We start from the raw sequence: 23,609 nt of genomic DNA, 5'->3' as shown, positions 1-23,609 counted from the left end.
TCTGTCTGTGGGACACGGAGCTGGGTCCCGAGGTCCTGAGGTAGCTCCTAGCACAGCAGTCTTCCTGGTTCTCAGGGCCCATTGCCAACTCCTAAGAAGATGAGCCGGCTCAAGGTTCACAGTTGTCCAGCACACACTCCAGAATGTAAACTTGATGTTGATCTCATGGCCCCAGTGACTACCCACGGACATTTTGGTTTAGTGCTTGTGGTGGGGTCAGTGGTGGATTGGACTCTAAGGGGTCACTGCCTCCCAGGGACCCTGAATACAGTTGGGACCCAATGACACATGTGGGAGGAGGAGGAGTTCTCAGTGGCAGTGTGAGATTGAGTGACTAGGGTCCAGGGACTGAGGGTCTAGTACTGAGTGCGACAGGGACGTCTGTAGATAGGGCACAGGACAGTGTTCCTGGGGAGGCAGGAGCAGGGTGTAACAAGGAAGGGTGAATGCTCTAGGCTGACAATAGGGAATATCTATATGGGGTAGAAAAGCAGCCAAAACATGGAAATGAGGGAGACACAAAGAAAGGAGAGTAGACATCTCAGGAAGGAGCTAGTCCCTGATGGGGAGGCCCCAGATCCAGAAAGGAGATCACACATTATCCAGGAGTCAAAGGAGAACCAAGAGAAGCAGGCTTTGGTGTTCTGGTGACTGATGTGGTTAACACAACAAGAACAAGTAAAGAGACATTGGGGAAGGTGGTCTATCATGGTTCTGTTGTTTGTCTCTACTGCTCTGGAATTTTCTAGGGCCCAACAGGTGAGAGTGAAACTACACTCCCAAACCAGGAGGACGTCTTCTGTAGACCCCTTACCCCCGAGGCAGGAGAGTAATTGTGTTCGCCGCTAAAGACGGTCAAGTTCAGGACACAGAGAGTTTGAGACGCAATGAGCAGAGAGGATGATTTCTGATTGAATAAAGGACACTTTATTGAGTGTTGACGGGGTGCGGGGAGAAGGGCTGGGATGACCCTGCGGGGAGGGAAGATCGTCCTGGAGGTCCTGTGGCTCCAGGCCCCGCTGGGTGGGGGAGGGTGTCGGGGACCTAAGAGCACTGTGAGGGGACCACCTTCTTCTCCACGGTTTTGCCCTCGTGCGTGACCAGGCAGCTGAAGCTGCTGTGAGATTTCCACTTGTCAGGCGACAGGCTCAGGTAGCTGCTGGCCGCGTACTTGCTGTTGCTCTGTTTGGAGGGCTTGGTGGTCTCCACGCCCTGGGTGACGGGGCTGCCGTCTGCCTTCCAGGCCACCGTCACGCCTCTGGGGTAGAAGTCACTGATGAGGCACACCAGGGTGGCCTTGTTGGCGGCGAGTTCCTCAGAGGAGGGCGGGAAGACTGTGACCGAGGGTGCCGATGTGGGCTGACCTGCGGGGCATGGTGGGGGCAGTGGGTCATTGATTCCCTTTCCATTTGCGGGAGACCCTGATGTTAGTGTATCAGGTGGGTGTGGGTCTCTAGGCCCAGGGCATGGGCCCCTGTTTCGGGACCAACCTCTGTCTGAGCAATTATTCTCAAGAGGGTGGCTTGCATCTTCCTCCAACTATTTCCCATCTCTCATGGGTAGCTGTCACACTGTACACCTGCCATCTCCTGACTTGAGAACCCTCTGGGCCCTGGCCTGTCACACAAATGTGTGACCCTCACTCTCTTGCCGTCTTCCTGTGCCATTCTGTCTGTCCCCAGAGTGGATGACAAGAACTCCCTGTGGTCTCCTGTGATCTGGTATTTCTGCTCTGGAGGCCTCTGGATCTTTCCTCTGTGGCAATTATATTTACCCAAATGTATCTCTCTTGAAGTCTGTAATGAGCCAAGGACCCCATAAGATCACGGTCTGCCTGAAGGTTCTTGCGTGTCCCCTCTGCCTTGTCCCTTGGGTTTCCCCTGGCCAGTTGGTCAGTTCAGTAGCCATACTGTGCAACGGGATCTGGCTTTCATTTTGTAATTGGTCGTTTCCCATAAGAGCCAGGAGTCCGTCTTTTCCCCACACCCTGTTGTTCCATGACCCTGTTCCAGGCTTCCTGACTGGAGCACCTTGTCCTCCCTGCTCTCTCCTGTCTTGCCGTGTTGTTTGGCTCTCTGCCCATATAGCGCTGGGTGGCAGCCTGGAGAGGCCGGCGGGAGCCACTCCACCCCTGCAACCATCCTTGGATCCTTGTCCCAGAGCCCTGGGGCCTTCTCAGAACCTCTAACCTGTGTGTCCCCAGCCTAGGACCTGAGGGTGCTGGGTCCCTCTAAAGGCACCAAATGGTCATCCCCCCAATGCTCCCTCTGCCCTCTTCCCTTTAGGATGGCGGACCCCAGTGCTCCCAGAGATAAGGGTGGAGCAACAGGGGCCAGAACAGAGCACACGTAGGACCCAGCACGACCCTGGCAGACAGAGAGAGGAGTTTTTAGTCATCCCAACCATTGCCTGCCTCTCGGGTCAGAGCTAAGGGGCTGGTGATGACCTAGGAAATAAGCAGGAAAATCCATATGGGGAGAGGAGGAGGTCCGGGTCCCAGAGGCTGGGATCCCAGGTGAAAGCATGACCAAGGCTGAGACCAGACGGAAAAGAAAAGAAAAAGAGGCAGAAAATCACCCAAACCTCTGGGAGAGCAGGGAAGGAAGGAGGGAGATGAGGAGACTCACCTAGGACGGTCAGCTGGGTCCCTCCGCCGAACGCATAACACTGTGACACAGGCTCATACAAAAACCCCTCCTGGGAGGACTGTGCCCCACCCACTAGCCCCCCACCTGCAGCTGTGGTGGAGGAAGTGGGGGCACTCCTCTAGGCTGGCGTCTGCTCAGCATGGAGGAGACACACGGCCCCCACCCCTAGCAGATGATAGCACCAGTGACCCCATGTGTTCTGCAGCAGGATCCTTGGAAACCATTCTTCCAAAGGGAGTTGATATCTGATCTGCTCTTGGTTTTACTATCTGCCAGGACGTAGAATAGTTTGTGGAAGGCCTGTGTGTCCTTTTGAGTTAGGTTCCATGGAAAGGAACAGGACATCCCCTCTCAGCATGTTCAAACAACCCCAATTCTTGGTGACACCATGACTTGAGGGCAGAGAGTGTACCCTGCCTCTGAAACCTTCCTTTGCAATTAAAAGAAGGTGGGTATGTGTTCATGGGCCATTGGAACGTTCCTATGTCCCCAGCCATCAGTCTAGAAAGCTCAGATTTTTCTTCTTGGGAATGTCCTAGTGAGGACCTGTCCTAAGTTAAGTCTTGGTTGGTCCTGTAGAGCATGCCAACTTGTGTCCAGGTGACCTTGGGAGCAGCCCCATCCAATCGCTTATCTGGTCTCATGTTGGGAATGGTCTGGTGTGTGACTTCTGCTCTGTTCCTTTCAAAGAGTAATCAATCCCCACTCCTACTAACTGGAACTCGCATGAGTGACTGATTTCACGCCCCGGGTGGGTAGGCACAGATGAGCTAGAGTATATCCTCAATCAGCAAGTAGGAGCTTAGAGATCTCCTCGGGTCATGTGTGTGTACCTAGGAGTCTTCCGAAGAGGCTTTCACTGGACCGATGTCCATATGTGAAGCCACATTTCCATCATGCACAGAGGATGACCTTTGTGTGAACCCCCAAACTGATCCATAAGATCTAAGAGTTTACCAGGTTATCACGCAGTGATAAATCAGTAGGGGAAGATGGAGGGAACTGACCGTCCTTCTATAAAGTGGGGAACAATAGGGAACTATTTACATTTCTTCTTTTCCCTAGATATCAAGGTGTCATTGGGAGAATAAAGAGGAGATCAAGGCAGTCCCTTCATGGGCACGTGCTGCCCTGTCTTCATAGGATAGGGACGACAGAGAGGAAATAATGCCATCATGCACTCTTCCCATCAGATGGTGGAGTCACTGAACCTGCAGGTAGTTAATGCTACCTAGAAAGGTCCACTTGACCTTGGCCCTTTGTTGCTATTACCAACCATTCTGGGTTTTGCCAAGTCTAGGCTGGACCCCCTGAAGCCCCTGATGCCAGAAGCCCTTTGCAAGCACAGGAAGCAGACTGAATGGTTTGGGGGAGGCTGTGGGTTCATATCCTGGTGGGGGAGTCCCATGATCGGCCGTTCTGCCCTCCCCGCCACTACCTTTTAAGGGGAAGTAGAATATTTTGGGAGATCTTACTGACCCAAGGGACCAGAAGATACATCCACCAATGACACTGTCAAATCTGATTCCATAGTCATTAAATGAAAAGGAAATTCCACCAAATAATGTTTACAACATATACACTTAACCAGGGATTCACATACAAATATATGAGGAGTTTCTATAGATCGCTAAGAAAATACAAGGAATCAAATGGAAAAATAGGCAAAAATAGCCCGGAAATTCACAGTAAAAATAAAATCAGTCAAAAAAAATACGGAAGGGAAGAACGCTCAACCACGATCACATAAACAATTAAACACAAACACATCCTCATTAATACTCATCAGGGATGAGCAAATAAAAAGGGTCAACAGTATCACAGTATTGGGAAGGATGTAGAGGAAAGGGCACTGTCATTCACTGCAGTGAATATAAGCTGGGACAGCCTTTCAGAAGGACATTTGGGTAGTATATAAAGAACATTTCAAAAGCACATTCTCTCTGGTCCAATAATTCCAGTTTAGTCATTAGTCATTGGTCCAAAGTAGACACTTAAGTGCACTTCAAGCACACACACAACATATGCACACATATGTGGGTATTTCCATGACAGCATCACTTGTAATTTATATTTTAAATGGAAACAACCTAAATTTCCATTAATAAGGTAATGATTACATACCATCTAGTTCATCCAAAATTTGAAGTCTTACAAAGCCTAATATTATAAGAACATGGGAGATCCATACAGATTGAGATAGAAAACATCAGTAAAAAGCTGTTTAAAAAGCTGGTTGCTGGATTCTATGCAGAGTATGATTCCATTTTTTTCAAATAATGGATGTATAACCAACTAGATGCGTGTGTGCATGTTTTCAGGGACATACCCACATGGGAGAAGGATTAGAAATATATAGACCAACCTGACAGTGGTCATCTCTGGCGAATGGGTTTTAGGGTAAGATGTGTGGAAATGGTAAGCAGAAACATTAGACTTTTTCTTTAATATACTTCTTTGCTTAATCTTTTATTTTTTTTACAAGTACCTGTTACTTTTATATTAAAAATTATTTTAGAAGATAAAAACCAAACATATATCTTCCTGTGAACATTTTCAAAAGTACAGAAAATTAGAAAGCAAAAATTTAAATGAGCTGAAGTCCCATCAGCCAGAGACATACCATTGACATTTTTCTATATTTTTGGACAGTCTTTTGAAAATGTGCACACATTTCAGAAAAAGAAAAAAAAAAAGCCCAATTTCAGAGTTTTGGAGGCTTATGTAAGATTCCCAATGATGGATGTTCCAAAGGTATTTGGTCACACCCTTTCTGTTGGATATTTAGATTATTTCCAGTTTTCTCCCAACATTAATAATGTTGAGCTAGCCATTTTTTTTGTAAACCTTTGGTTACATTTCTGATTATTCCTCCCCTACCCTCACCACTCCATGAATTCCTAGAAGTGTAATTACACAATTTAAATATATATATACTTTTAAAAAGTGACCTGCTGCATATTGTTAAGATGGTTATACATTTTAGACTTTCTATAGAGAGTCCATGAGAGTGCCCATTTCTCCCTGGTCAAACTCTGGTACTTGCTAATTTTATAGGAGATCTTGGTACTTGGCCTTTCCTCCCCATCCCCAAGGTGCAAGCTTTGGCCGTTATCCATCCTTGGTCCTCTAATCTGGCCTCACACTAGTCTCCTATCCGAAAATAGTTTTCCAAACATGAATCCGACCCTGACAGTCCGCTGCTTAAATCCCTCAACAACTCCCCTGTACCCCAAGATCAAGGATGCACCGAATAAAACACAACGCACAGCACGGCGTGGCGTGCATGCTCACCCCTGCTTCAGGCAGGGAGCTCCCTGCTGCACCTGTGCTCCCCGCACACCTGCGCCCATGCGCATTTCTCTCCTCTCAGCCCAGGCGTCTCCCAGTGCCTTGAGGGCCAGCCTCATGCTTCAGTTCCCGTGCATCTGTCAGATCAGTGTGATCTGTCCCTGTGCCTGTGACCTCTTTTGTTCAGGTCCACCATCTTTGGGTCCCCAGTCCTGGCTCCTGTTAAGTATGAAAAAGTTGCAGAGTGGACATCCTTGGGGGAGACTCAGCCAAGCCCTTGCTCCCCTAACTGCCTTGCAGACCACCTCTTCTGTTGCACCATTTTGTTTCAACACAGGACACACTGATGGGATCACAGAGTTTGGGCCTCGGACTTCTAGTCCCCAGACTGTTTGTGCCTGTGCTCTGTGACCTTGGGGAGGTCAGTTTACGTCTCTGGACCTCTACCTTCCTCTGCAAGATGGGGATAACAGCAGGATCTAACTTGGGGTACAGAGAGAGATGTTCTGCCCCTGAAACCATTAGTGCCTCTGGGTACATCTTGCTCCTGCCTCCATGTTTCTGCCCTACCCAGAGGACAAGGGTGAGGCAAGGGTGGCACTAGTGCAAAATTTAAGGGGTGCCAAAAGTTCAGTCATCAAGATAAATCGTATTTTTATGCAATATTAAAAGCTAAAAATCAATGCAAAAAAAAAATCCGTGGAGGACAAATATCATCACTTTAATTACAGCCAGTGTCTGCCCAGGCCCCTTCTCTCTGACTGATTCTTCCTTCACTCCCTTCTTCCCCTCACTGCTGCTCTCCTCTTTGGATGCCCACTCCTGGCTCCCACCTCAGGGAGCTCCCCATATTCCCACCATAACTCTTTTGGCTCCTTACCTGTCTCATAGGCTTCGAAAGCTGGACAAGCTCCTTCCTGCTGGGGCTGTGCTTGGTGGTGCTGTGTTGGGGACAGCAGGATTTGGGTGCCCACAGCCAGGCTTTGCAGCAGTAGGGGCCAGTGCTGCCTGGGTCAGGGCTCTGCCCCCCCGGGGGCCATCATAGCTCTCTTGGCCTGTCTTGGGCCTCATCTGCCCTCAGGGTGGAAGCTTGGCTTGAACTTCCTGGAGAGGGGCCACCAGTCCCTCTTGCTGACAGCAGCTTTCCCAGTGTTCCTGGCCCACATGACCCTGTCTTCTGCCTGGGCCTTCTCTGGTCCCTACACCCAGTGCCCAGCCCTCTCCAGGGCTCATGGCTATTACCCCTGGGGATCTCCTTCAGAGTGAAATCTGCCAACTGCCCTGCTGTGGTCACATACTGGGCTCCACCTCCTCCCATTGAAGTCCGCCCACAGTTCCTGCTCCTGGGGCCCTGGGTGGGGCCTACCTGACCTACCTTATTTCCCTCTTCCCCAAGGGTGTCCCAGATCTATGGGGCATCTCTCTGGGGCTTGAAGGGGCCACAGGGAGCAGCTGAGTGCCCAGTGGATCAAGAATCACCAAGGCCTGATTCACTGAGGTGGAGCTGGGGCTAGGGATTCTCTCTCTCTCTCTCTCTCTCTCTCTCTCTTTTTTAAAGAGTTTATTTATTTAACAGACAGAGATCACAAGTAGGCAGAGAGGCAGGCAGAGAGAGGGGGGAAGCAGGCTCTCCACAGAGCAGAGAGCCCGATGTGGGGCTCGATCCCAGGACCCTGAGATCATGACCTGAGCCGAAGGCAGAGGCTTTAACCCACTGAGCCATCCAGGCGCCCCTAGGGATTCTCTTCTGACAAGTCCCCCAGGCTGGGTCCCTTCACACTCCAGTTCCTTGGCAGGTTTGGTCAAGAATGGCTGTTTCGCCTTTGGTCATCTCAGCTTCTCAGCCAGACAAGGGCCCTGCAGGGAGTGATTCTATATCCCTCACTCAAAGAGTAACATCAGGCTCAAGAATGTTGAAGCCTTCCAGACTTAGGTCACTCTGGACCTCAGTTTCCTCATCTGTAAAATGGACAGATTTTAGATTATGATTTAGATTTAGATTATTATTCAGCAGGGCAGTCATGATGAATGAAATCATGTGACTGCTAAGCCCCGATGTAGCAGGTGTTGACTGACTGCCCTTCGGATTTGGGCTTTAGAACAACCGTTGGCACGTCATGGGGGCAAGTGTGCCTGCTTTACAGGTGAAAAAAGTAAAGTCCATTGAAAGTGAATGCAGGAGCCAAGGTCATTCTGGGAGTGGGCTGCAGAGTGATCAAGAATCTAGGAGTGAGCTCGTTCCCTGCACTTCAGCCCTCTGTCCACCTGGAAGGCTCATGCTTTGCTTACAAGGGAGCCAGGATATAGGCTCTGTTGGGCAGGGGTGCAGGAGGGATGGGCTGCACAGGTGCTTTGGGTTGGAGTCCGTTGGAAAGCCCAGGAATATAAAACCTAATGCAATGAGACTGACGCAGGAAACGGGGCCAACTGGTGGCTGGGCTGAGATTGTCTTGCCCATTTGAGGATGAGGAAATTGATGTTCAAGCAGATTCTATGCAGAGGTCTGGCCCTGGCATGGCTCCAGAACATGCTTTGTTGATGATGACCCCACTCTCCGGGCCTAGTGAAGTCACACAGCTCAGTGCAGAGCAGTGACAGAATCCCGCCTGTCACCCAGCACCTCCTCTCTTGCTTTCCAGTTGCCTTTTCTGCTGCAAGGTCTTTCATACACCTGCTCAAATCTGGGTTTGCAGCTTCTCATTTCTATGTCAGCAACTCTAAAAGAGGCCTCCCAGGGCCTGCCTAAGTGACTTTCCTGGGAGGTCCCTTTAATAGTTGTCTGGCCCATGTTTTGAGTCAAGCAGTCTTTAATTTTCCTGCTACATTTGGCGAAGATTGTCCTTTCCATGGGTTGAAGGCCATGCCTCTGACCTTGGCACCATGAGGGCTGGGGAAGGATGGGTTTCAGTGGTCCAGGCTGAAGCTGTTCCCTTCCAGCATCCCTGTGTGGGTGTGAAACTCACTTGCTACCTAAGGCCCAGAAGTTGTGGTCCTCCAGGGGACAGTCCCAAGTCTTGGGAAGAAAAAGGGGCTTTCCCTACAGGCTGCACCTGCCACAGCCTCTGGGCAGCCACCATCACAGACCACATCCTATTGTGGTGGCTGTGGTCAGAAATCTGGGCCTGGGCTGTTTCCTGGAGGACTCTTGAGGGATGGGCTGGTCTTCCCAGCTGGTGCAGCTGCAGCTCTGGCCCACTCAAGCCTGCCCCTCACATCGTCCCTGGATTGAGATGTGTCAAGGGCTGGATTCACATTGGGCCAGAGGAGTCCAGGTATGGCTGTCCTGGTGGGCTCCCTGCTGAGGGTCCCTGGCTCCTCTGTCCTCTGCCCCAGCCCTCCTCTCATGGAGTGGAAGGGTTGTGCCCCTGTCCAGTCACTTCAGCCCTGCTTCCCATGTCAGAGGGTTCCCCCTGCCTCCTGCTGATCAGTCTCCTGCCCACTCTCTATTCCACAGACCTCAGAGACTGCCTGTGACCAGGTCTCCTCAGCTCCTTGCTCCCTTCCATGCCAAACTCAAGTTGGCTGGGCCTTTTCATCTCACTGTTGTTCTGGGGTGTGTGTGTGTGTGTGTGTGTGTGTGTGTGTGTGTCACAAAGTATCTGTCCGGGGATGCGACAAGTGTTCTGGAATCTCTCAGAATCCTCAGAGTCAGGGTCTGGCTCTGCAGCTCCTGAGCCCCCCCTCCAAAGGGTCCCCGGGAACCCTGAAGACCTCCGCACCTCTGGCGATCCTGAGGGGCAGTCTCACCTCACCCCCAGCTTTCCTCCAGCAAATGGAAAGGGAATTCTACTGCTTCTCTAGATGTCACAGACTCACCATGCTGGTGGGGACCTTCTAGCTCCTTCAACTGATAAAGAAACTGCAGCACAGAGAGGGAGAGTTTCTTTCCCAAGACACACAACAACCTGGTGTAAACATGGTGTTCGGGAACTTACCAGTACCATTCTGAGACCTGGGAGGACCATCCTTTCTCTTTTCTTTTCTTTTCTTTTTTCTTTTCTTTTCTTTTCTTTTCTTTTCTATTCTTTTCCTTTCCTTTCTTTTCTTCTTTCTTTCTTTTCTTCTTTCTTTCTTTCTTTCTTTCTTTCTTTCTTTCTTTCTTTCTTTCTTTCTTTCTTTCTTTCTTCTTTCTCTTTCTTTCTTTTTCACATGAGGTGGGGCCAACCTGGAACTGAAGGGTGGGGATGCTTCGGAACATTTAGGTGCTTTAACCTCTAAGGCTCCTAATCTAGTCGCCTGGAGTGCAGCCCCAAGAGGACAGTCCAATAGGGGGCAGCAGAGACCAGCAATAGAAGGAGGCTAAACCCTACAAAGGGCTGGAGCTCCGGAGGGGTTGCAGGGGAGGCCACGGAAGGGTTCCAGCAGTGGGGCAGGTGGGAGGGTGCAGAGGCTGGACTCTGGTTCTTCATCTTCCCTGACGCCCACCTCACCCCTGGAACCAACACTTGGGGGTGGGGTGGGGAGGCGAGTGAATCGAGTCAGTCCAGGGTAGGGTAGGATCCTGACCTGACTCACAGTTTTGCATGGAGTTTTTCTGCATTCATTACGATTTTAAAAAATACTGCATTAGATACTATTTATCTTGATTACTGAGTTTTGGGGTCCTTAATTTTACACGCAACGACAGTGTCTTACTCTGCTCACACTAATCCTGGCTGTGTCCGGAACTCTGAGAAACCTATTGAGGGAGTGGGGGTTAAGCGGAGGGCCGGGTTCTGGAGTGGGTGTGGCCAGCGCCCTGAGGTTCCAGCCTCATCTGACCAGGTGGGTTGATATTTGCATAGCGAATCCCTGTTTTCCAGGCCCTTTCCAAAGTCGGATTGATACCTGGGAGCATGGTGAGGACCTGCATGGCAGGTGGTGGCTTTGTAGCAGCCACAGCTCTTTCAACTGTCTACCAGCAACAATCATCCTGGCAGGTCCTCATCCGGTCAAGGCACCTCCTTAGAGAGTGGTACAATCTCCTTTACTACATTCATAGAAAGCACTCCATCCTGATGGCTACCAATACTAGTGTAATTTATATCTGATTCTGATGTCATTATTCTCCAAAGCTCACACACCCTCATATCTATTTATAAATCTGTGTGGCACAACATAGTAACTGTTGCATTGTATGTTGCAAACTAAATATGGACAAATAGCCTAGCGACCAACTTCGTTCATAAAAAATTATTATAAAATGGATAATCACATAATATCAACATCATTTTATTGCTTGACCATGTCTCCAGACACATCTTTTGATTTTTAATGATTTTATAATATTCCCCCAAATACCCACCCAGATGTTTACATGTGTTGACAAATACAGCCAGATGATTACTAACAGAAGCACATCTGAATAGTATCTTTGACAGTGAGGACTGGATTTGTCATTTAGATAACACAGTGGGGCTTCTCCCAGATTGAATGGTTCAAGTCGGCACCACCAAGTTTTGAAGGAAAAATATACCTGCAGCACATGAGAAGATGAAAGCATGTTTCTCAAAAAAAAAAAAAAAAAAAAAAAGGAAAAAAAAATACTGTGTTTGCGAAGATGCAAGACGATTACAGATTTTAATTTTTTTCCCAGTCTTCTAAACTCTATCATGCACGAGAGGTCTCTTAGTAACTTCCAGTCAAGTTTCTTGGTGCGTGTCCCTGATATGAACCTGGGAAAGTGGACAACAAATGGCTGGGTGACACCTCTGTGCAGGGAGCTGATTCTGGGATGGAGCCAGACTGCAGGAGGTTTATAGAGAATGCTTGGGACCAACCCATGTGCAAGGGATGGGTGCGAAGCAGAGTGGGCAGAGGAAGGAATCAGCTATAGTGGAGCTTTGCTGTTGGGATGGTCTTTCTCAGCTTCCCCAAGTGGGCTGAGAGGCTTGGTCTTCACACCCTCACACTCATCAGCTTTCAGAGGCCAGCTGTTCAGGGCAGGAACACGGCTCGGCTCTGGGTGGCTCTCTTCATCAAGGGAGCTGACAGATGAGGGCAGGGATGTTTGCAGGCATCTCTCCCAGCAGATGAGGTGATAAACCCTTCATTCCAGAAAGGGTCAAGTGGTGCATCAAACTGCCTACCCGTTCAAATCCTCTCAAAGGCAGGTGGCTTCCAATTCTTTGCTTTCAGCAAAATTAAAAGTATTTGAGATAGAGCTGCAAGCTAATAGACAATTGAAAAAAATAATTTTTGACCATCAACCACTAATGATTTTTGGCATATAATTAGGAAGAAGCTCAGATCCGTGAGTGAAATTCTATTACAAAACTTCTGTTTATGAGGTGAAGGTTTCTTTGGGGTTCACGTAAAAATGAAAGCCAGAACAGAATAGATGCAGGGCCTTGCTTCATGCTGGCAGGACCTCATATTCATCAATGGATTCACAAACTGACACTACTTAATGATTATCTGTGTAAATTTTAATATGTTTTTGTTGTTTCAATTACATACTGCTATGAATAATTAAGATGCCAACTCAGTGTGGCAGAAAATACTTTTAACGCTCAAGGTCACAGGCTGTGAAACTGAATTTTAGAATGTAAACTTAATGTATATTTTTAGGACAGAAATGCATGACAGGATAATGAATAAAAGACTCAGGTGTAAAAATGTATGAGCAGATCAAACTCAGTGCAGGGTATGGAGTGAAAACAAAGTTCAAGATGAGGGAAGAAAGATGGAAAATTTCCAAATGTTAGAGAAGAATTTTCAAAAAGAGTGGGCGTCAATCATGATGATACTCACATTCTCTCTCTACATATAGAAGAACGTTGAGAACGTTTTACAAACTTATGGTCAAAACCTTACAGGTCTACTTACAAAGCAGCAGGGAGCTTGAACCCCGATTCTTGGAAGGTGGGTGGGCCATGCTGCCAAGTGTTCAGCTGCAGGCCCTGTCCCCCTCCCCAAAGGAGGCTCGTCTCTAATGCATAAATGTCCTGGGTCTCAGCGCAAATCAACAAGCAGGACTGCCATGAGCTGGAGGCCAGCTAGTAGCTGTTTCCTTCCCTTCCAATATATTTTTTTAAAATTTTAACAAGATTGTATTTATTTATTTGACAGAGAGATAGAGAGAGAGTAAGAGAAAGAGAGAGAGAGTGCACAAATAGGCTGAGGGGCAGGCAGAGGGAGAGGGAGAGGGAGAAGCAGACTCTCCACTGAGCAGGGAGCCCGATATGGGGCTCGATTCCAGGACCCTGGAATCATGACCTGAGCCGAAGGCAGTTGCTTAACTGACTGAGCCACCCAGGCGCCCCTCCTTCCAGTATCCTGACTCCTCTGATCAGTCCTGAGGGAAGCGAGCGAGGAGCTAAACCTGGGGAGGGAACAAAGCAGTCCCAGGGATCAGCTAGTAGGGGGACATCTGGACCCACAGGGCGCTGATGACAGCCTCTATGACTCAAAACAGGCCCATACCTGCCATTTCTCAGTAGGATAAACAGAGGCCCCGAGAGGGCAAAGAACCTGCTGGAGTCTCCCAACCCTGGAGGGTCGGAGCTGGGACCAGAGAGGATGCCTGGCCCTCAGGCCTGTAGCTGCTCAGACAGCTGGTGAGGGTGTCAGGTCTGGGTAGGAGGGTTTGTGGCTCATTTCCCCATCTGCCTGTGTCACCGTGAGCATTACCACTATTGTCCCACACCTGACAGTAATAGTCAGCCTCATCTGCAGCCTGGGCACCGCTGATGGTCAGGGTGGTCGTGTTCCCCGAGTTGGTTCCTGAGAATTGCTCAGGGATCCCTGAGGGCCGGTTGCTATCACCATAGATAATCAGCAGAGGGGCCTGGCTTGGCTTCTGCTGGTACCAGTAAGCATATTTCCTACCAATGTTGTCTCCCCCACACGTGATCCTGGCTGTCTGTCCCAGGTTCACTGACACCGAGGAGTCCTGAGTCAGCTCATAAGCGACTGTAGAACCTGCAAGAGAGGACATGAGATGTGGGCTTCCATCTGAGGGGACTCTGCTTTCTTGGTCTGGACAGAGCTCCAGGGGTTCTCTTGACCCCCAGAGTTGCCCCTTCCCAGCAATCTCAGCCCAAGGAACCCAGAGCCTTGGATAGAGCCTTTGAAGCAACATGAGCCCCCAGCCCCTTTCTCTGGGCAAGTGCAGTCCCTTAGAGCTCACACAGAGCCAGTAAGCACAGTAGGAGGTTTCGCCCATCTAGCCCCTCATCCTGCAGCAAGGTGAAGAGATTCTGTCCCCTACTAGATCCCAGTGAGCCTGGGCATAGCACCTGTGCAGTGAGCAAGAAGGCCGAGGAGGAGAGGGGTCCAGACCATGGTGGAGGCACCCTGATTCTGCTCCCAAGGCCCAAGGCTGGGCAAAGTTCCTCCCAGGCCTTTCTTATCCCCTTGCTGGACAGACCCGCTGGTTATGCAAATCAGCCAGGCCTCGGGGCTGCTGCTGAGGAGCTTCATGGTTTCAGAAAGGGAAGGGCTCAGCCCCAAGGGGCATAGACTGGAGCGAGGAGTCCCTTGTAGTTCCCACCCTCAGCTCAGGGAATCCCTCTGGTGGTTGTGTAGTCTGGGGCTACAACTCCAGTTTTAGGCTGTGCCCGGGCATAGCTCCTGGGCTATTCTGATTGGAGAAGCAGAGTCTGTTTTCCAGGGAACCTAAGTCCTGCTCACAGAATCCTCCTGGATCCTGTCATCAAGGTGGCCAGAGTCATGGTGGTGATGCTGAGATTGTTCTGGACCCCCAGAACAATCTTTCTATTCCCTCTGTTCCATTCTGGCTCAGGAGGGAGGTGGTTCATATCACCCAGGACTCGTAAGTGTCTCATCCATCCTTGTGTTGTGGTGGAGGCTGCGTGCTGGTCCACTCCCAGCTCCACCTTCAGAACGTTCCATGCTGTGTCTCCTCTGACACTCCCAGGCCCCAATGCAGTGACCTTCCTCATCCCCACTCCAGGAAAACCCTGCATGCTTAGACAGGGGCAGTGTCCTACTGCAGATCACAGTTTGTGAGCTGTGAACATCAGAATCTGAGTAAAATTCCTCTCTTGCCAGGGGCACATGGGGCTGTTAAAGGTCCATGGAGGTGCTGTGTCTGCTCCTGGACAGGTGGTGGTGCCAATTTCTCAGAATCTCCGATGTGCCCTGGCTAAGGCAGAGACACATTATGTGCTCAAAAGATACGACTTGAGTATAAGAGAATGAAATTTGGTAGTGAATTATAAGAATGCCTCATGCGAAATTAAAATTACTTTTTAAATTTCAGTTGCTAGCAAAAATGCATTAAGTAATAAAAATTGTTATAATTTATGAGGTTGAGTAATGGTTATTGTATCCCTGGAGTGGAAAAAGAAAAAGGAAAAAAATTGGCACCAGCCTCCTGGAGACAGAGGGGGAAAGGAGGAACTCCTTGTAGTAGGACAAGGAAGCTCTCAGAGCAAAGAGGAGGGGTGGGGGAGGGATGTGTGTCTTCAGTGGGAGGGGTGTTTATAGACTTTTGAGAGCTTCCGCACCACTGGGGTGTGTGTAAGAGATTGAAGTTCCAAATCTGTGCCAGATAAATGGGTAATTACTGCAAGATTTGGATCAGCATAAGAAAGAGCCAAAAGATTTTGTACATTAGTGTCAAACATGATACTAATGAATCATGAAGGATTCATCAAGAAGGAAGACAACTTTTCCTTCAGATCTCAGGTCATGATAACTAACACCCCCTGCATGTTAGAACCCCTGATGCCAGGCCCACCCCATCACCAGGTGGCTAGCCAGGTGATCTCTGCTGCCCCCTGGGCTGTGACAAAAGCACAGGTGGTTCACGCCGAGTCGGGATGCTGTACATACTTTCAGCAGATCATATGTTAGACCTAGGTGGTATTGCTTCTCTCTGGGTCAGGATTCATGGGTCTAGGAACCGGGGTGGAAATGGGAATGGCAGCACTCACTCTTATCCCCAGTGGGCCACCAGCAAAATGTTCCCTTCTCATCTCTGGCACTTTGCTCTCTGACTGACTGCCCTGCACTTGCTGGTTGAGACAGCTCTGTGGCCCTTCCTGGCTCCTCCTTGTAGTGAGGCACCGGGAAAAGTAGGGGACACTGGCTGCTGTGGCTCATGGTGACTATCATGGGGGACTTGGGTACCTACTACCCATTTGGGTTTGGCAGGTAGGTGTATAGATTCAGAAGATCCCCTAATACTCCCTGGGGCTGCAATTACAGTCATATATTCACCACAATCCAATGCAGCAGATCTAATAATGGACAAATCTTCCAGAATGAAGGTTTGATTGTCCCAACTGGCAGAGCTGATGACTAGCTCAAGTCTTTGCTGAGGGAAGGGGAATGTGGGGTGGGCAGGTCACTGCTTGACCATAGGTGGTGAAGAAATGAGCAGGATACAAGGACAAGTGTTTCTTCCTCATAATGACATGAATATGTTTGGATATATATTAACCATATGCTTTTGTTTTATTCTTCTGTCTTATCCCATTATTATCTAACAACAGATGTGTTAATAGTTAACTTTATATCTCAATATAGAAATTAGAGGATATCAGATCAGCTGGGACAAAAGCAATCATCACTGCAGACAACAGTATATTTTGATTCCTCTTGTGGGGAAAGGGTGAGTGTGTTTGTAATTGTTCATTGGATGGATTCATCATATTAGGTGGAAGAAAAGTTACCAATATTTTCTTCATTTAGAGCCTGTGGTTAGCCTGGGTTGGGTTGATTTCATGTGAATGAGGGGTGGACTGGATGGCTTATTAAGTGTCAACATTGACAAGCTGATTGTATCCACAGAATTGTCTGTCCATATTTCTGGGTAGGATGGAGGTAGAGAGATTCTTGTGCAAGATGTGGTGGGGGTAGAAGTGAGGCAGCACCCATCATGGGTCTCACTCCTGTGATTGAGTCTCATCTGGCCACTCTGGAGGAGGAGACAACTCTCCCAATTGCTCTCATTCACCATCAGGATAGATGTGACTCTCCGACTGTCTGTCAGAACCCAGATCACCTAGTGTGTCTGCACCTTTTTCATTGTTTAAAAACACAGGGAATGAACTGATCTGTTGGGGATTTTGACACACGTAATGGGGTTTAGGGGGACAAACCAGAGCTTTGCGGGTAAAAATAGCCTTCTCAGATCCCTGAGAACCCTTTTGGAGGTGCCGGCCTTCCTGCATTGGGTTCCTGGAAGCAAACTCTGACATGGAGAAGTGCTCTGGGGAGGTCAGCCTGGGCAGAAGCAAAAGGGACCCATAGCGAGCCATCAGATGAGGTCTCCTCCCTGCAGGGACCTCTCAACCGTTTAGGACATCTGAACCTGAGGAAGGGTCTTGAGATCTTGGACTCAGGCCATCGTTCAAGAGAATCTCTCTGAGAAGGGTCAGAAACCTGGGGGGAAGCCATCTTCTGAACCAAGAGCACTTCCCAGCAAGGAGCTTCCCTGTGAGCTGCCAGGGGCCTCAGACAAAATGGGGGTGTGTATGAGCCCAGAAGAGGGGTGGCCTCAGTGGGTAATGCACTGGTCTGCTCCACTCAGAATCCCCAGCTGCCATGCCGGCAGGGATTCAGGAGCTCAGCTGAGCTGGAAAATTCCAGACTCTAATCCTGGTCAGTGAAGGGGTGGCCCATGGCCACCATATGGAAATGCACGGTCAATGACCATGGATGGAGGTTCTTTCAGCTTGTCCTTCCACCCAGGCCCTCCAATTCCAAACACACTCAGGCCCAGACAATCTCAGGAGCCCCAAATCAACCCTGATATACCCTATACAGGTACTGCCTGAAGGGTAGGGTGGCTAGTGAGGTCTGGGGACCTTGGGTCTGGGGACCTAGGTCAGAGCTGCTCACTGCTCTGTGCACAGGCCTCCTGGGGATAGAGGAGAGTGTGACACAGATGGGGAAGGGATTGTGTCTCACTTCCCTGTCTGCCTGTGTCACCGTGAGCAGTACCAGTGCCCCCTGATGACTGACAGTAATAGTCAGCCTCATCCTTGGCCCGGGCCCCGCTGATGGTCAGGGTGTGTGTGTTCCCTGAACTGGAGCCAGAGAATCGGTCAGGGATCCCTGAGGGCCGTTCAGTGTCCTTATAAATGACCAGCTTGGGTGTTTCGTCTGGCTTTTGCTGGTACCATTGTGCATAGTATTTGCTCAGTACTTCTCCAGAGCAGGTGATGGTAGCCGTCTGTCCCAGGGACACGGACACCGAAGGATGCTGAATCAGAGCACTGGAGGCCATGGAGCCTGAAAAGACAGAAGAGGAGAGGTTGATGTGAGGTTCAGGGGCTCCTCCTAGGGAACCAATCTTGAGCCTGTGCTGGTCTGAGCTCAGGGTTCATTTCAGACGCAACTCAATTCTTTGGGGACTGAGCATGTGGCAGCCCTGGGGGCAGCACCTGTGCAGAGAGTGAGGATGGGGAGCAGAAGAGAGGTGAAGGCCATGGTGGATGTGCCCAGAGCTCTGCCTCCTAAGACCCACAAACCTGCTGGGCTCTACCCCAGGCTCTTTAATTCCCTTCCAGGCTCTTGGGACTGTGATTGTTAGTACTTATGCAAATTTCCTCCATTTCTGGGCTTCTACATGATAAACCAGTGGTGAGATCAGAACATGTGACTGAGGAGGCAGAGGGGAGCCCCCAGATTCCTCCAACCAGCTCTCAGTTCAGACCATCAGCCTTTGTCTGCAGGGTCTGGGATCATAGGCACTTTCTGGGGATCAGACCACATAACTAACTCCCTGTGCCTACCCTGCTGGCCATCTGTCCTTGGCTCCCTCTGTGGTCTTTCAGGAGCCTGGCCGTGGGGCTGGGCTGAGCCCTCTGAGAGTACAGGCAATACCTGATATAGGGAGGGTGGTCCTGTGGCCTCATTACATTCCTCATCCTCCTGTGTGTTGTCCCCTCTGTTTCCCCAGAAGCACTGTGATTCCATGCTTCCCATGTCATTAAATTGTGGAACTTTCTCATTAGTATTTTTGTGCATCATTTTGTCTGTGGGAGTTCACTAGTTAACCCACCACCTGCTGTTGGAGATGCATCACATCTTCTAGTCTATAGTCACATGGTGATTTTGTCTCTGTGACTGATACCCCCATCCTAAACAGAGGAGCAATTGACATTGTCAATAATTTTCTTTTATTTTTTCATCAGTATTAGATACAGTCATGCAAATTTCATGAGAAACCATCCCTGAGTTAAAAAACCACCATCAAGCTCCATGTCTTGTCAGGGTCCCCAGGGTCATGTTTTCCCACTTGGGGTGAGCTTTGTAGCCAGAGCCAGGGTCCTTGCAGGAGCTGGATTCTGTCACTGAACCAAGGACAGCTCAATGGACCAGAGCTGTGGCTTCAGGTAGTGAGAATCCCTTCACTCTGGAGACAGTCTCATCAGGAGACTGTGGATGGTCATTCCAGGCACCAGGAGTTCCCAGTGTTCATCCTCCCTCACCCTGAGTTGCTCCTGAGCAACAAAGTTACAGCCTGGGCTCCTGTGCCTGGAGGTGGGAAACAGGCAGAAGGTGAGTGGTCAGGGGGTTCTCAACATGTCCAGCTCAGAGGATTCAGTTCCCGGAACACCGGTACAAAGTGCAGGGAGCTGCATTTCCCATGTGAGACATTCACTGTGTCAGGACTCCTGTCAGTGTCCTGGGTGTCACTGTGTGTCTGACCTTCAGATCAAGGTCCCCTCAGCAGCTGGATATAGGAGTGATCACTCCAGCTTCTTCCTGAGGACTGAACCCTGGACCTCTACTGACCCCCAGACCTGGTGGCCCTGTGAGGCTCCCCCTGGGCAGCCCCAGTCTCTGTCCTGCTGCTCCTGATGCAGCTCTGCTGCCCCCTGCTGATGGAGGGGGATTCAGACCAGGAGCTTCCCTCCTGCAGGTCAACCCAGAGCACCTGTCACCTAAGAAAGGGCGTAGACCACGGTTTCCAGCCTCCCACAGGCAGCTGTCTCCCTGTCCTGCTCAGCCCAGCACAGCCAGGTCACATATACGGTGCAGGAGGTGGGGCAGGTGGGATTCCTGTACTTGTTCCAGGGTTGAAGTGTCCTGGAGAGCCTGCTGTCTTATTTCAGAAAGAAGGGTGCCGGGTACAGTGTAGTGCATTTGAAAAGGGTCAGAGTCCAGACAAACCTGTGTGATGTCCCACGGCCACCAGTTTCCAGTGTATTGGGGAATAAGGACTGATGTTTCCTGCATCCCTATCCATGTAGTTGGGTCATGAGAATAGCAGGTGTTGCTTCTGGTGCTAAGTTCAGTTGAGCAGGCAAACCTTTACTTTACTCTTCTTAACAGCCATCTTTACTGCTATAAGTTTTTTTTTTTTTTCTTTTACAACTCACATCTCCTGGTTCTTGGTGTGGGAGGATTTTGAACTACCCTGTTTGTGGTCTGGTGAAATTGGGAATCTGCTAATTCAGACTTGGGTAAAATTGCATGTGATGCAGGTCACAGAATAGCTGAAAACTTTTCCTTGTGTACCCACAGAGGTAGACAGTTGATTCCAACACCAAGGATAACTCATTGAGACCCTATTGGGTCTGTCTAATTAATTAAACTCTTCAATAATTTGTACGATTTAATTTGAAAACAAGTATTTTTCACATCAGTATAAACTTCCCCATTTCACAGCAGATAAAGTGAGTGCTCAGAGAGGCTGACTTCCCAGGAAAACAGAGGAGAGTGGGGCAGGTCCAGGAGTGGAGCTCAGGTGTGCTGGATTCAGACTCTGAGCTCCCTGGTGCAGAGCTTGGGAGGGAGGAGTATGACTTCCATGATCTGGTTGTGGAGAGTGTGTCATGGGTCCTTCTGACTCCTCCTAGCAGGGATTCAAAGTAGAGGCATTGTCTAGGGTGTTTCATAATGACTGTCATGGGGGCAACTGTGTGTCTACAACACAACTGGGGGTAAACAGGAGTATATGGACTCAGGAGATCCCCTAAGATACCTGCGGCTGTGATTACAGTCATCAATTCACCACAATCCAATGCAGCAGGTCTGATAATAGACCCATCTTCCAGAATGAAAGTTTGGTCATCCCAACGGTAGGGGGGATCATGACTAGCTCAGGTATTTGCGGAGGGAAGGAGACTATGGAGTAGGCAGTGAAGAAGGTAATTCTAGACACTGCAGTGACCACCGGGTAGTAGGAGAAATGAGCAGGAAGTAACAAGTGTTTCTTCCTTATGTTGACATGAATACATTTGGATATATAGTCATAATATGTTTCAGTTTTGTTCTCCTGTCTGATCCCATTATCAACTAACATCATATGTGTTAACAGTAGTTAACATTATGTCTCAGTTAAGCTGGGACAAAAATAAAGATCACTAACAGACAAAATTTATTTTATGTCCTCCTGTGGGGAAAAGGTGAGCATGTTTGTAATTGTTCACAGGATAGTTCTATCATATCAGGTGGAAGGATGGCTGCCAACATTCTCTTTATTTGGAGACTATGGTCTGTGGGGATCTTGTTAGATTTTATGTGAATGAGGGGTCGACTGTTGTGTCTTATTAAGTGTTACTGTTGATAAGTTGAGCTGTGTTTCACAGAACTGTTGTCTGTCTATATTTCTGGGTAAGGTGGGGTTAAAGAGAGATTCTTGCACAGATTTGGGGGTAGAAGTGAGGAAAGACCCATTTTGGGTCTCACTCCCGTGGTTGTGTTTCTTCAGGCCACTCTGTCAGCAGCAGCAACTGCATCATCATCCTCCATTCAGCATCAAGATAGAGGTGACTCTCCAACTGCCTTTCAAGACCCAGAGCACACAGTGTGTCTGCATCTTTTTCCATTGTATAAAAACACAAGAAACAATCTGATCTGTCTAGGACAAGCAAATTGGTGATTGGGGAAAGAAACACCAGCTTTATATATAGTAGCCTCCTTAGGTCCTGGAGGATGCTGTCTGGGATGCCTGCCTTCCTGAATTGGGTTCCTGGAAGCAGACTCTGAGATTGCGAAATGCATGTGCAGTAAATCTGGAAGGAGCTGGGGAAGTCAGCCTGGGCAGAAGGAGAAGGGACCCACAGTGAGCCATCAGGGGAGTCTCCCTCCTGCAGGGAGCTCTAAAGCTGGGAACTTCAGGACATCTGAACCTGGGAAGGCCCTTGGGATCTTGAACCAAGGCCATCATTAAACTGAACATCTCTGAAAAGGGGCAGAAAACTGGGGAGGCAGATTTTTGAAGCACAGCACTTTCCTGTGAGGAACTCCCCTGTGAATTGTCAGGGCCTCCTGCAGGGGTAGGTGGGTGAGTGATCTCAGAAGAGGGGATGTAGGTGACCTCACAGTGTCCAACGCCCTTGTCTGATCCTCTCAGAATTCCAGCTGCCATGGACCAGGGTTTCAAGAGCTCAACTGAGCTGGGAATCTCTGGGTTCAAATATTGGGCAGTTAGGTAAAAATATTTCCCAATGACCACAATAGGAGATGAAAATCTCTGTTTTTCCATCTACCCAGGCCCTCTGTCCCTGATTTATACCCAGGACAGACAAGCAGGGCAGCCTAGTTCTGTCAGCCCTCAATGCATCCCTGACCCTTCCTATGCAGAGTCTGTCTGGAGGTCAGTGGGGAGAGGGAACACTGGGGATCACACATGGGTGTACCTGGGTCAGAGCTGCTCATGCTTTGTGTACAGTCCTCCTAGGGCTGGGGGAGAGGGTGACACAGATGGGGAAGGAATTTGTGTCTCACTTCCCCATCTGCCTGTGTCACTGTGAGCATTACTGCTACCACCCTTATATGATAGAAAATAATAGTCAGCCTCGTCCTCAGCCCGGGCCCCACTGATGGTCAGTGTGGCTGTGTTCCCTGAACTGGAGCCAGAGAACCTGTCAGGGACCCCTGAGGGCCAGTTGCTATCAGTATAGATAATTGTCACGGGGGCCTGGCCTGGCTTCTGTTGGTGCCAGGAAACATATGTACTTCCAATGTTGTCTCCCCCACAGGTGATGCTGGCCGTCTGTCCCAGGTTCACTGACACTGAACCTGGGACAGTACATAGGCAGCCAGAGAACCTGCAAGAGAGAAAAGGAGAGGGAGGCTTTCAAATTTGGGTTTCATCATTAGCAAGCCCACACCCTCCTTACCTAGATTGGAGTTTAGGGATACTCTGGGCATACAGGACACCTCTGTCATATGTCTTAGGCCCTGGGAACCCTGTGCCTCGATGGTGTGTAGAGCTTTTGAACAAACAAGAACCCTGACCCTCTTTCCCTGGGCAGGTGCAGCCCCTTAGGGCTCACACAGAGCCCTCTAGCCCTTCATCTTGCAGCTGGGTCCTAAGCATCCTGCCCCCACAGGCAGTGCTCTGCTGAGCTCCGTGTCAGGGCCAGGCTTATGACAGTTCTGTGCGTCTGGGTGGGTCTGAGCCTGGGCTCAGCACCTGTGCAGTGAGCCGGGAATCCAGGACAAGAGGGGTCCAGGCCATGGTGCTCACAGCGACAAAGGCAGATGAAGGTGCCCCAGTTTGCTCCCTGAGACCCTAGGCTGGAACATTCTTCCCCAGTCCTCTCTTATCCCCTTGCTGGTAACACCTGCAGGTTATGCAAATCATTTGGGGCTTAGGGGCTCTGCTGAGGAGCTCTGTGGTTTCAGAGAAGGGTCATCCCCAAGGGACACAGAGGGGTAAGGGTGGACCCTGAAGACCTCCCATCAGCCCAGGGGGTTCTACTTTATCAGCTTGCCCCGTAGTTGTTTCTGAAATGTCCTCTCCTTGCTCCAGTTTCT

General features: G+C 49.6%; 1 protein-coding gene and 1 long non-coding RNA gene across 5 annotated transcripts in view; both read right to left on the bottom strand.

The window, feature by feature from the left end:
* Nucleotides 1-904: 904 nt before the first annotated feature.
* Nucleotides 905-23,609, bottom strand: part of LOC111142459 (immunoglobulin lambda-1 light chain-like) — a 147,252-nt gene continuing 124,547 nt past the window's right edge. Inside the window, exons 1-4 of one of the 3 annotated variants that reach the window (XM_022495629.1) lie at nt 18,278-18,356; nt 17,828-18,125; nt 2,628-2,665; nt 905-1,364 (exon numbers count right to left, since the gene is read on the bottom strand). In XM_022495629.1, coding sequence (XP_022351337.1) covers nt 1,045-1,364; nt 2,628-2,665; nt 17,828-18,125; nt 18,278-18,323 — 702 coding nt within the window. In that variant the 5' untranslated portion in view covers nt 18,324-18,356 and the 3' untranslated portion in view covers nt 905-1,044. Of the gene's footprint in view, nt 1,365-2,627; nt 2,666-17,827; nt 18,126-18,277; nt 18,357-23,609 lie in introns of those variants that run through there. The other 2 variants (XM_022495630.1, XM_022495628.1) reach the window with 2 other exon arrangements.
* LOC111142462 lies at nt 11,480-14,141 on the bottom strand. 2 transcript variants are annotated; one of them, XR_002640263.1, is made up of 2 exons: nt 13,749-14,141; nt 11,480-12,089 (listed from the first exon to the last, which is right to left on the bottom strand). It is a non-coding gene; the product is annotated as an uncharacterized LOC111142462 (long non-coding RNA). The 2 variants fall into 2 exon arrangements; XR_002640264.1 differs by lacking the exon at nt 13,749-14,141 and adding an exon at nt 13,567-13,626.

This window comes from Enhydra lutris, unplaced genomic scaffold (assembly GCF_002288905.1).
Source record: "Enhydra lutris kenyoni isolate GAN:26980312 unplaced genomic scaffold, ASM228890v2 scaffoldscaffold8, whole genome shotgun sequence".
NCBI classification, from domain to species: domain Eukaryota; kingdom Metazoa; phylum Chordata; class Mammalia; order Carnivora; family Mustelidae; genus Enhydra; species Enhydra lutris.
This window is presented reverse-complemented; position numbering and strand designations above follow the sequence as displayed.